Source organism: Phascolarctos cinereus, unplaced genomic scaffold (genome assembly GCF_003287225.1).
Source record: "Phascolarctos cinereus isolate Bilbo 61053 unplaced genomic scaffold, phaCin_HiC Scaffold_726;HRSCAF=1367, whole genome shotgun sequence".
Classification (NCBI taxonomy): Eukaryota; Metazoa; Chordata; class Mammalia; order Diprotodontia; family Phascolarctidae; genus Phascolarctos; species Phascolarctos cinereus.
Window position 1 is genome coordinate 368,389,576 of NW_027556098.1, and position 12,700 is coordinate 368,402,275.

The window sequence follows — 12,700 nt, forward strand, 5'->3', positions numbered from 1 at the left end:
CCTCCCTGGTAATCAGTGTTTACTTTATTATTAGTTTTTTTGCTATTTTAAAAATTGTTCTTAAGGGTCTGCCTTTTGACCTCTTTGGGGATATATACCCAGTACTGGCCTTGTTGGATTAATCAGTATGGACAGTTTAGTTCCTTTTTGTGAGTAGGTTCATAGGTCTTCACAGGTCTACCAACTCTGTAGGAGTATGTCTGACATTTTGCTATCCTTCCCGTCAGTAATTTCCCATTTTGGGGGGCAATCTTTGACAGTTTTCAGTGTCTGAGTGTTTATCCACTTTCAGACTATTTCAGTCATTGTCAGTGTTAAAAATATGTTTTTGTTTATGTGAGGGAAAGGTTTAGAATTGTTGAAAAGTACCATACAATTCTTGAAATACATTTCACACTTCTTTGTTCCTTCTGTTCAGTTCTGGACTCAGCTCAGGTCCATCTGCATGTCCACACAAGAGAAATATGTACTGATTCATTCATCTACACACATGAGTATATGCATGTATATGTGTGGCCTTTGGGCCACTTTTCATCCATTTGGTGTATCAGTGTGAGTTGTTATTTTGATTTCTTGAGTGACTATGGATCTCGTTGAGAAGGCTATTTAATATTATGAACCTTGATGCAATCAGCAAAGTGTATCATCTGTGAATAGTTGCATCTATGGGGAGAGTCTTTTCATTTGTACTTTGGCCAGGACTTCCTTTATGAGAGAGGCAAATGCCTTTTCCGTGTTTGTGTGCCTAGCTCGATATTGATCATCAGAGGTAACTGAATCTAGTTATTTCTGGTTGTATCTATAAGAGAATCTTTATTATCTTAACATGTATTCAGTTGTTGTCATTTTTCATTCATGTGACCCCATTTAGGGTTTTCTTGGTAAAGATAATGGATCAGTTTGCCGTTTGCTTCTCCAGCTCATTTTACAGATGAGGAAACCGAGGTAAACAGAGTTAAGTGACTTGCTCAGGATCACACATGTAGTAAATTTATGAGGCCAGATTTGAACTCGGGAATATCAGTCTTCCTGATTCCAGGCCCATCTAGCTGCCCTTTAACATGTGTGGGAATATTAAAAAAAAAAGGGGACACATTTTGTTCTAACGTTTACCAATAAACACCAAACCAATGCTTTCCCCCTTTCCTTCCTCCCCCTTTTCCCTCATGAAAAACTGAAAAACAGTTTATGGATTGTTAACAGAAAGACAGGGTATGTTCTTTAACTTGGACAGCATAGTACTAACATTGGCCAGAGGTCTCCTTGCTCTCCATGTTAACTTTATTTACATTGTTGTGGTCAAAGTGTGGTGTTCTTTTGATTTTGCTTTTGCTTTTTTCTCTCTGTATCCCTTCCTACTAGTCTGTCCATGTCTCTCTGAGCTCTTTAATATTTATCATTCCTTTTAAAATATGCCACGGTTTTATAATTTCATCACTGTGGGAACTCTACCCATCAAAATCAGGAACCTCCCCCAGACTAATGGGAGCAGCCTTTAAGGCTATTACTCTATTAAATCAAGTGTTTTTTTGGAGATATCAATAAACAACAAACGGTAGAATCTAATTTATTTTAAAACTTTTTGGTCTCTTGTTTTGAAGAAAATCATGTATTTTCAATAAGGCTAGAGAGAGAGATTGTTACAGATGAGACAGAAGTAGCATGTGCCTGAACATTGTGCTTTGAGTGTAACATTAACTTTAGTGGTTGCCCGATTACACTGTTGAAATGTTGAGCATTAGGGGTATTTTTCACACAAACTATTCAACCTATCCTGTCCTCTATCCTAGCTTTAGTAATTTAAATAATTTTTTTGGCCCTAGGTATAGGTCTTTACCTTTATCATTATCAAATTTCATTTTTGTAGATTTGGCCCGGTGTTCTAGCCTGTCTATATTCTCTCCCCCTCCCTCTCCCAAAAAACACCCCCCAAACTGCTTTGAACATTTTATTCTTTAGAGATTCACAATATTGACATAATGGATTGTGGCCCCTTGGATAAACTGATATGCTGAGTTTGTGCCATGGGGCAGTTTTTTTCCTCTCCAGAGCATTTCTTTTCAGCTGCAGGCTTTTCTGCTGGTTTCTTCTGCTCTGTAACCTTCTTTGCTTTTGCAAGCTTAATACCTCCAAGCTGCTGCTTCTTCTCATCTACCCCTTTCATTGCCTCCATAATCTTCTTTAGTGTGGCAGCTCTTTTATTTTCTCTGGTTCTGTAATTATTAGCCTGGTGTAGAATTGTATTTCAGAGCATTGTCTTGGTATATGGGTTCAGTCTAACCATGATTCTCAAGTTCTTCTTGAATACTTGTGGGTGAAGCTTTTTGCATGGTGCATGGAGAGTCCTCTAGACCTCTGGGCTTTTCAGAATCCTAGTAAGGCCTTTGTCGATCATCTTGTGCATGGGATGATTGTAGTGACTCTGCAGGGTAGCCGGCCTGTGCTGTGTTGTCATATGGGTCATCCAACTTGCAGAAGACACTTTCAGTCCAAATACAGAACCACCCTCCGGGCCCATCAGGAACAGCTCAAAAAGCGCGATTTGCTCGCATTAAGATAAGTAATACTAGGAATGTTTTTGAAGGCCTTGATAATGCTATTGCCTGCATTGTAGGTGATCCAAGGTTCCCTATGCTGGATCTAATGGTGCCTGAAGCACAGACCTTTTTGATACCATGGCATGCCTCCAGCTTTCTTGGTCTTCTTATACCACTAGAGGAAGTTCTGGGACTTCTTCAATTCGGTGACCTTTTGCCAGGACCCAATGCCAGCAGGGCAGAGGCTGCCAACGCAGAGCAGATGGCATAAGTTTTTGTGTTGTGTTCACTCTGTGCTGCCAGTGGCACCAAGTCGTGGTGGGAGCAGAACGACCTGAATATGAGGACTCTGAGCAACAGCTCTGCCAGCTCCCCAAAACTGAGACCTGCCCTGATGACTTGGCTGATTCACTGGTGGCATAAGATTGCCAGATATTTTTATTCTCAACTAGGTAGAAACAAAATTCACAATATCTGGGCGAATTGGAGACTTAAAGGCAGCAGGCAAGGTAACCTCATTGCCAGATACTTCTCCCTTTTTAGAGTACACGGATGTCAAGGGATGTACATAAGCCATGGCTTGTACACTGCAGAATCTGTTTACCGCTTTTAAAATCCTGTTTCTATCGCCAGGCTTGTGCTCTTAGCTGTTAGGTCGGATGTGCCAAAGAGGGATACTGTGAGTGGGCTTGGATTTTGAGAAGAATAGGTGGAAGATGAGGGGAATTGGCATTAGAGGTTATAGAGGAGAGCTTTAGTCCCAAAGATATTGTTCTCTAGAACAATAGGATTCAGGTAAAAGGTCAGTTAGGTCAGTCTGGGAAACTAGTTTTAAGTTCTTCTTATAGCCGTGAACTTTTGGCGATGGCGTTAGGACTCCACGTGCTATGACATGTAGAAGAAAGGGAACTAGTGAGTTACAAACTTGAGGTCTCTTTTCATATTTACTAGCAAGTAAGGTGCTCTGATTCTGAGTACCTCATACCAACTGCGTACACATACACACATACATCCCCTAAACAAACACACGTGTACATGCATATCTTTGTTTCTCACGGCAGAGAATGATTTTTTAAGACCCAACATGACCTGACAGAAATATCTGTTATAATCTGTAACTGTTGTTATCTGATCACTGGGCAAACAACTTCTAATTTGCTTTCTTAGGAAGTGGTATCCTGAGTGTGTGACTAGTATTGATTATGATAGCAGATATTGCTCTCATTATAAATGGATTTTGATTTAGAATTTAGTCCCTTTTGACTGTTTGGTATGGCTCATTTTATTTGGGCCTCATTAACCTTGGGTGAACTGACAAAATCAAATTTCTTGACTTTTTTTTTTTTAGATCAGAACTAGACACCAGAGGGGAGGTAACTATAACAATATTGAGCCTACTTTCTCAAAACTCCATTAGCACAGCAAATAGGGCTGTGGTGGGGGGTTTGTAACGAGAGTTCTGCGTGCAGGAAATGGGAATGAAGGAAGAGTGAGAAAAACATATGTGTATTTGGAGGAATTGTAGTGAGGTAGGTGGACGAGAAGCCCCACAATAGGTTTATAAGGGAGCAGGAGAGCAAGAGCTAGCATCTGGAGAGTAAACAAGATGGGTAGTTGTGGCCGAGCTTTGAGGGACAAAGAAAGGAAATAGGGCAGAGATAATCCTTGTAGAAACACACACACCACACAGAGCGAAGCAGTTACAGGTTTGCCTGCATTCTTGGTAAAATGTTGAGATTAGGAGACAATAGATATAAGCCAGGAAGAGTTGCTGCTGCTGCTAAGCTCAGTAAGAGCCATGAGAGTAAGGGAGCCTGGGAGCCGCACTGGCTCTAGGGTCTTTGGGCTGATGCTTACCTAACACCCCAAGAGTGCTGTAAGTTTGTGATACGGCTAGCAGGAATGGGGATCTGGAGCTTAGAGGCCACGTATGGCCCTCCAGGTCTGCAAGGGCTGCCTTTTGACTGAGTCCAACTTTTATAGAACAAATTAAGGGGATCTGTTCTGTGAAGTTTGGATTCAGTCAAAGGCCACATGTGGCCTCGAGGCTGCAGGTTCCTCACCCCTGGGCTAGAGAAAACCACTTCGGAGTAGAGGTGTGTGGAGAAGCGAGTTTGGCTGCTTTTCTGGGGGAGGATGCACGGGGTGAGATAGACAGTAAAAGCTAAGAGGAAAGCAAGAGACCTTTGGGGAAGAGTCTTTTTTTGTTTAACAAGCATTTATTTTTTTCTCCTCACCTTCCCTTTCTTTGAGAAAGAAAAAGAAAAACTCATATAGTGAGGATGCATAGTCAAGCAAAACAAACCCCACATCAGCCATATGCAAAAATGTGGGCCGTATTTTGCATTTTGAACCTGTCACCTGTGATTGCGGTATGGATTGTTTATCCTTCGTTAGTCCTCTGGAATTGGGCTTGGCCGTTGCTGCTCAGAGTTCTTGTATTTCAGAGCTGTGCTTTTTTACTGTTGTGTAAGTTATTTTAGTCCCGCTCACTTTACTCTCTCAGTACATGTCTTCCCAGGTTATTCCTTTACGGTATACTAGTATTTCCCAATTATGGGGATCCCTTTGGCTTCCACTCCTTTGTCACCACAGAAAGAATGGGTTAAGTAGCTTTGTGCCTATGAGTCCTTCCTCTGTTTTTTGCCCTCAGGCCTAGTCCTGGTAGTGATATTGTTGGTTCAGAAGGTATACCCAGTTTAACATAGTTTTGAGTGCACAGTCCCAGAAGGCTTTTCACCATAGCCATTTGGTCCAAAGAGCTGGGCCAGTTGACAGGGTCACCAGCAGTATGTCACTGTGTCTGCTTTCCTACACCCCCTTTGACATGTATTGCCTTTTTTTTTCTTTGCCAGTTTGATGTATGTGGAGTGGCACTTATACATGGTCTTAATTTGTATTTCTCTCGCTATTAGTGGTTGGTAGCATTTTTAAAATGTGTCTATTGATAGCCTGGATTTCTTCCTTTGAAAACTACCTTTTCAAGTCTCTTTGACCATTTAGCAGTGGGGGATCTTTTTTTCTTTTTTTAAAGGCAACTGGGGTTAAGTGACCTGCCCAGGGTCACACAGCTAATTAAGTGTCAAGTGTTTGTTTGGTCTGAGGTCAGATTTGAACTCAGGTCCTCCTGACTGCAGGGCCAGTGCTCTGTCCACTGTACCTCCTAGCTGCCCCGTCAGTTGGGAATCTTTATGAAGATTCTTAAAGATAATAACATTTCTTGTCTCCTGATTTATGTATACTATAAGTAGGTCAACAAGTATATTTGATAATCCCACTGTAGCAGCTGATAATTATGATTATTCTGTGTCTACAACTGCTTAAAGCTGAGTTATGAAGCTCATTGATAGTTTTCCTGCCATGTGCTCAACTGAGTGGTCCATATTTTTGAAGTTTATATCATTTCTTTACATCCTCTGCCTTTTAATTGTAGAGAGCAGTGATAATAAGGGAATTCGTTTTATGCGTGTCAGTTTTCCCATCAGTAAAATGAGGTTGGACCAGATATCTTAGCCCCCACATAGGATTCCATGGCACCAGGAATTTTGAAAGGGTTTTCTATGTGCCAGGATTCTTTGGGATAGGAAGCAGGGGAAAGAGCAGTTCCTCCCCACAAGAGGAGCTCACATTCTTAATAAGAGGGACCCCTATTTAAGCACCTTTTGCTTGTCTGTTTGCTAGCTGCCCTTTTGTGTTCTGAAAAGGTAGAGTTGCAGCGCTCAAGGTCTTGTTACTCATTTGCCTGTTTTCCCCCTTCTTTTCATATCCTATTTGCCTTCTTGCCTACCCTAAGGAAATAGGAGAAAAACTGAACAAAGTACTAGTTTCCTTCATCCAACTGTTAGGTAAACACTTTTTGATTTTCATGGCAATTTTGAGCCTTAATTGAAAACATGTTTCAGTTTAACTTAAAGGACTATATATAAAACCTCCTCTAAAACCTGTTTGTAACATGAAGATTCCATAGTCATTTCATGTGACCTCTTTTGAGTTTGCAGATAACTTCCTGTCCCATTCCAGTCCATTTGGCATAATTTTAGGAAATAGTCACTGTGCTTATTTAAATAATTCAAACACACACCTTGTAATGATCAAAGTTCCTGTTTTTAAGGCCATTTAACTCTGATTACTCTGCAATAATAAGCTTTGTTTCCTTATCCTCAGATTGCAGGTTTTAAAGTTTCAATCTGAATGTTATAGTTTTATAGCGTTTCGTCCTTTAGTCTGAATACCAAAGGCATATGCAACATACATATCCGAGTATTTCATAGGTTTCGTTTTTAACTTAGTGTCAGCACTGTATTTTGCAATATGATTCTTCACAATTATATGTTTTTATTTTCTCAAGAATTTGCATGGTATTAATCCAGTGTACATTAAAACAGTTTGCTTATTCACTGCCAAATACATCTCCCGTAGCACCTGGCACTCACAGATTGCAGGTAGTAAGTGCTGTATTAATGTTTAGTGGATGAATGAGGCTATTCCTCCATTCCTTTCTTCTCTCGGATGGTTTTCCATCCTCACATGCCCTTGCCCGTGTCTCATTAAGTTTTAGAGTTTTGTAGCTGGAAGGGATAGTATAATTTTACAGCTGGAGAAACAGAATCCTGTAGAAGTCAAGTGATTTGTTTAAAGTTACACTCCACATTGGTGGTAGATTTGAAATGTAGAAATGAGATCATTTGATTCATGGTCTAGTTTCTTTTTCTTGCTAAACCCTGTGACCTCCATCATTCTTGATGCCACAGCCAGTAGCCAGAGACCTTTTTTTGGAGGGAATTGACAGAGATAGCACTTTAAAAATCATATTCTAAAAAAGTGAGAAGTGAAGCAAATGACAACCCTTTCACAGCTGTGGTCTGAGATGTGGCCTTAACTGGCCCTTGCACTCTGCTGGATACCTTGGGCAGTTCTTTCCCAGGTCCAAGGATCTGTGAGTCCCTCCCTCCTCCCAGATTCTCCTAGTTCTGTTCTCTGGTCCCCACCTGGGCAAAGCCTAATCCCACTTCTTCAGCTTCTTACATACAGCTGTTGTTTCTTCCCCAAGTTACCTCTTCTCCAAGCTAAACCTCACTACTTCCTTCAGCTGATTTTCAGGCATGGCCTTCAGTTCCCTTGTCATCTTCTGGGTCATTTTCTTGTGTTCATTAAAGGCTACTTATTTATCCCTCAGTTGGTATTGACCTTTTAATAAATTAATCTGTCCCTCAATTGCTAAGCATTTCTTTTTAGCACTTACTGTGTCCCAGGCACTGTGCTAGGTTTTGGGGATAGAAATATAAAGAAGGGAAAGAATCCCAGCTCTGCAGGAGTATATCTTCTAATAGGAGAGATGAACGGTGACTCTGAAGCATACACCAGAGAAATATAAAGAAATACAAGGTATTTTGGGAGGGCACTTAGCATTTGGGAACTGTGGAAGACTTCATGGAGAAGATGCTGTGGGAGCTGTCTTAAGGAACTGAGGGGTTGGTTGAGGCAGAAGTGAGAATGCAGTGTCTTCTAGGCATGTGAGATGGCTAGTGCAGGCGTAGGAAGACGTGATTGAAGGCTGGATTTGAAGACCAGAGACAGCTCTGTGGGAAGGGAAATCACGTGTATAGTGAGACTGTGATTGTGAGGGACTTGAAAGGTTAACTAGAGGAATTCCCATTGCTATTCACACTAGGGAGGCACTGGAGGTTGGTGAGTGAGGGAGTGACATGACCACAGGTGTGTCTTGGTAACAGGTAGAGGCTGTACTGCAGTGGGGAGAGTCTAGAGGCAGGGACACCGCTCAGGAGGGCATGGGCAGTGACTGGGTTAGAGGACACTTACCATGGTTCTGATGTCTTAGAGATTATCTGATGGGGACCTCTTCTCTCTCCCTAGCTCTAGCAGTGTGCTAACCTACAAAATATTTACCTGCAACCAAAACCTAGAAAACCATGGCTTCTAAAGTGTGTTGGGGGAAAAAAAGGGAATGCTGATGGCTTAAATAATAACATCTGGTATCTCTGTTCTTCCAGTTTTGGAAATCGTGACATCAGATTGTAAATTCAGAAAACTTTAGGGTTAAATACACTGCCAGTGTATATGATCTGTCATCCTATAACATTCTATGCAGAGAAGTTTGATTTATGTTTTTTCTTGATAAAGATTTATAGAATATTTCAAGTGGATATTTTTGTGTCTGTGATAAAAAGTTGAGTGAAAATTTGAACTTAGTGATTTAGCATTTTTTTGATGATGTCTTTGTGGGGTTAGACCTGATAACCATAGACAGTCTTTTTTACTTTGTGTAACTAGGATGTAAAATCAAGATGCTGACATATATATATTTTCCCTCTTTAAAACAACAGGTACGATCTATGGATGAACTGAATCATGATTTTCAAGCACTTGCTCTAGAGGGAAGAGCTATGGGAGAGGTAAGTGGAACTGGTATGGAAGAAAAGGGAGCCAGTTCTTAAGGAAGGAAGAAACTGTCTTTCCTAAAATGTCTCAATTACATACCTTCAGAAGGGTGTTCTTTCTTCTCTTTGTTCCATTCTTCTAATAGCAGTAGGATCAGTATAGGTATTTGCTGGTGTAGCACTACATTGCCTAACGTATTTAAAAAAACTAGGGACAAATACATGAATATAGTCAATTATACTAAACAGAATTATTGTAAAGAAATGTTTTGGCAAATTTCTTAATAAACATCAAACCTTTCAATCTGCCTCATTTTCTGGTTAATGGAAATTTTTACAGTAGCAGCCTAGATTTTCTAACCAGAGTGTTATGATAACCGTTTGTGAAGGTTTCTAGTACTGAAATATATAGTGAGAAGTTGAGTGCTAGATTCTTAACTTCAAATTGAATTTGTATTGAAAGTGTATCTGAGCAAGCCATTAGGAGTCAGGATGTGGCCAGTAATGACTTCTAAGAAACAAAGATGCCCAGCTCAGTATATTTCAGTACAGAGGACTAATGTTGAAATGTGCACTGCCCTCACGGTATTTCGGATGATTTTTTTCTTTTCTAGTTGGTTGCTGATTGTTCGCAGGAACAATTCTTTGTAACAAAGCCTAGGTGGAATGTCCTTGCTTGGATGCTGTGATTCCCCTCGTGAATGGGTTGCTCATTTCTCCCTGGCGGCTCTCAGCATACTTTTGCTTTATCATTTATGTGCAGAGACTTGGCTCAGGCTGCCTGTTATCTGTACTACCCCATCCTGTACTCCAAATCTTTCTTTTTCCTAGTGCTCACTAAGATTTTAATAGAAATAGGGACAAATGTTATCTTTCATATTGTGTATTTTGTACCAGCGCTGCAGAATTACTGCTCTGTGTACAGTGGATGAGATACTTGACCTCTGGGCCTCGGTTTGCTCATCTGTAAAAGAAGTTTGAACTAGATGTAAGGTCTCTTCCAGTTTTATGATCTGTATGTTGATCCTGAATTTCTTGCTTGCTTTTGTATTTGGTTTCCAGAACTCTCAGTTGTTTAGTTTTTGCTTCTAACTTAACACTCATGATCTTCTGGTTCCACAATGCTGGGTTTTCTTGGTTTCATTGGGCTTCGACACTCAGATTTCCTGCTTGGAGTTTTTTTCTTCCATTTTTCTCCCAGTGCATTTTTATCGGTATCTTTTGTTTTTACATTATCGATTCATTTTCCAGTATATCTCTTTCTCTCCATCTCCCCCCTTTCAAAGTTATCCCTTATAATAAAAAATTGAAAGGGGAGGGGAGGAGTAGTTCAGTAAAACTAATCAAGTTGGGCAGTATACATAGCCCTCTGTGATCAAAGTCCATGTCCCGTTCCCTTATCTCCTCCCTATTCCCTTCCCCCCCCCTTCTGCAGAGGAGGGAGGTGCCATTCTCATAGCTCTTCTTTGGGACTAAGCTTGGGTATTAATGATTCTACAGAATTCAGTTTCTGTTTTTTAAAATAATTTTTTTTATTGTTGATCACTTGTATTTCTCACTGTATTCCTCACTGTATTCTTTCTCCATCATATACTTTCTATGTTTGTCTGATGTAGATCTCTTATAATACTGAATTTTAAGAATGTGAATAGAGAAAAATAAAGTTCTATGAAACTAACCAGCAGACCACAAAAATCTTATTTTGTTTGCAGTATTCTACACTCATGGCTCTCCTGCATTTGCAGAGAAAGGGTTGGGGGGGGGGGGGGAAGCTGTTGTCTTCTGTCCTTTCTTTTTAACCAAGCTTAATAGATATAATTATCCGGCATTCTGGCATTGATTGTTTTGTTTTTGATAATTTTTGGTTTCCATTTTTTGTTGTCTTACTTCCGTGCACCACAGTTTGTTGAGCCCTTTCCCACTTGATGGTCATTTACTTTATTTTCAGGTCTTTGCTACTACAAAGTGTTTCTACAAATATAATGGTATATATTGGATTTTGTTTCTCTCTTTGACCTCCTTGGGGTATTATTTAGTCCAGCAGTTGTACCTGTAGTTTTAATAGCAATTCACTAATGGTATAATATAATGCATTGGTATTTTATGCCTTTTCTTTTTGGGAAGATCTGCTAAAGATTTTGTAGATATTGTTAAAGATTTTGATAGATAGTACGTATGAAATCTATTACAGGATAAATTATAGGTTGAGACATCTTGTTTCAGACATTTGTCTTGGACAAGAGACTAATCGTAGAATTTAGAACTCAAGTTTCTTCACTACTGTGATAATTTTATTTTTGTTAGATGAATATATGTTCATCCATAGACAGCTGGGAAAAAGTGTCGCAATTCAGTCCATTTCTGTCTACTTCTGGTGAGAACAGTTTCTCATCAATTTTCTTTAAAATCAGAAAGCTAGGGTAATTCATTTTTGTAATGGAGGTGGGGGCACGGGAATAGGATAAATACCAATAAAGCTTTGAAGAACAGAGCATAAGATTCCAAGTTTACTTAGAGTAATCTTTGAAAATAAGAGTTGAATATACATTTTAAAGAAACACAGAAACCAGAAATCATTTTTACCTGCTCATTTCTAATATTTCACTTGTCAGAGACTTAGGTGCCAGCTCACTAATTGTTTCTTCAAAGGGCAACTTGTAGTTTGCTATAAAGTCATATAGAATCCTGCAGGTCTTGTAGATAAGTGGGATGGAAAGGTAAGAATTAAACACCCCATTGGTCTCCAGAATTGCAGCTGTTTGTCTTCAGTTTTAAAGACTGTTGTGGAACTAAGCAACACTATTTGTAGTGGGCTACAAGCTGGTTTAGACATGTAGCCCTTAAAAAAACTCAAGTGAGAGCTTAAATCAGATTTGCAGTGTGGCCTTCAGGTGAGATATGTCAAGAATTTGGAAGGTATTTAGAGAATATCAGTAGTACATGAATGCAAAGTCTATAACGTATTGAAAAAAAATCACCTTCATCAAATCTGAGATGGCAGAGAGAGAGAGAGAGAGAGAGAGAGAGAGAGAGAGAGAGAGAGAGAGAGAGTGTGTGTGTGTGTGTGTTGTGTGTGTGTGTGTGTGTGTGTGTTGTGTGTGTTGTCTTACAGGACTGAAAGCTTAAGACTTGGTGGTGGATTTTGGCTCCCTTAAAAGCTGATGTGATCCTAAGCATCATTAGGTGACGCACAGTGCCCAGGACTAAATCTGACCCTATCTACTAGTTCTGGTGCTGATGCCTGCAGATCTGGCCATCTCTCTTCTCTTTCGTAGTCAAACTCCTAGAAAAACAAACTGACTGTACTCACTCTTTCCACTTTCTCTTCTTCTTGGTCTCTTGCAGTCAGGCTTTTGACTTTATTATTCAGTTGAGAACCTTTCTTCAAAGTTCTTTTTTATTGTTTTTAAAATGTAAAATTTAATTTTACCCCCAGTTACATGCAAAAACAGTTTTTAATATTCGTTAAAATTTTTTTTTAAGTTTCCAGATTCTCTCCCTTCCCTCCAGCCCCACCCCAAGCAGTTTGACAGAGGTTATACATGTAGTCATACAAAATATATTTCCATGTTAGTCATGTTGTGAAAAAAAACACAAAAAACTCATGAAAAAAAAGAAAAAGTATGCTTCGATCTATATTCAGAATCCTTCAGTTCTTTCTCCAGAGATGGATAGTATTTTTCATCATAAGTCATTCAGGATTGTCAGATCATTGCATTGCTGAGAATAGTGAAGTCATTCACAGTTGATCATCATACAGTATTG

At 39.7% G+C, this 12,700-nt stretch overlaps 1 protein-coding gene and 1 pseudogene across 17 annotated transcripts in view; one reads left to right on the forward strand and one right to left on the reverse strand.

Annotated features, from left to right (window-relative positions):
- PUM1 (pumilio RNA binding family member 1) overlaps positions 1-12,700 on the forward strand; it is a 167,459-nt gene that overhangs the window by 45,085 nt on the left and 109,674 nt on the right. For all 17 annotated transcript variants that reach the window (XM_020983368.2, XM_020983361.2, XM_020983367.2 and 14 more), the window contains exon 3: positions 8,882-8,950. In XM_020983368.2, coding sequence (XP_020839027.2) covers positions 8,882-8,950 — 69 coding nt within the window. The remainder of the gene's footprint in view (positions 1-8,881; positions 8,951-12,700) is intronic.
- On the reverse strand, positions 1,964-5,286 carry LOC144454302 (large ribosomal subunit protein uL4 pseudogene; annotated as a pseudogene).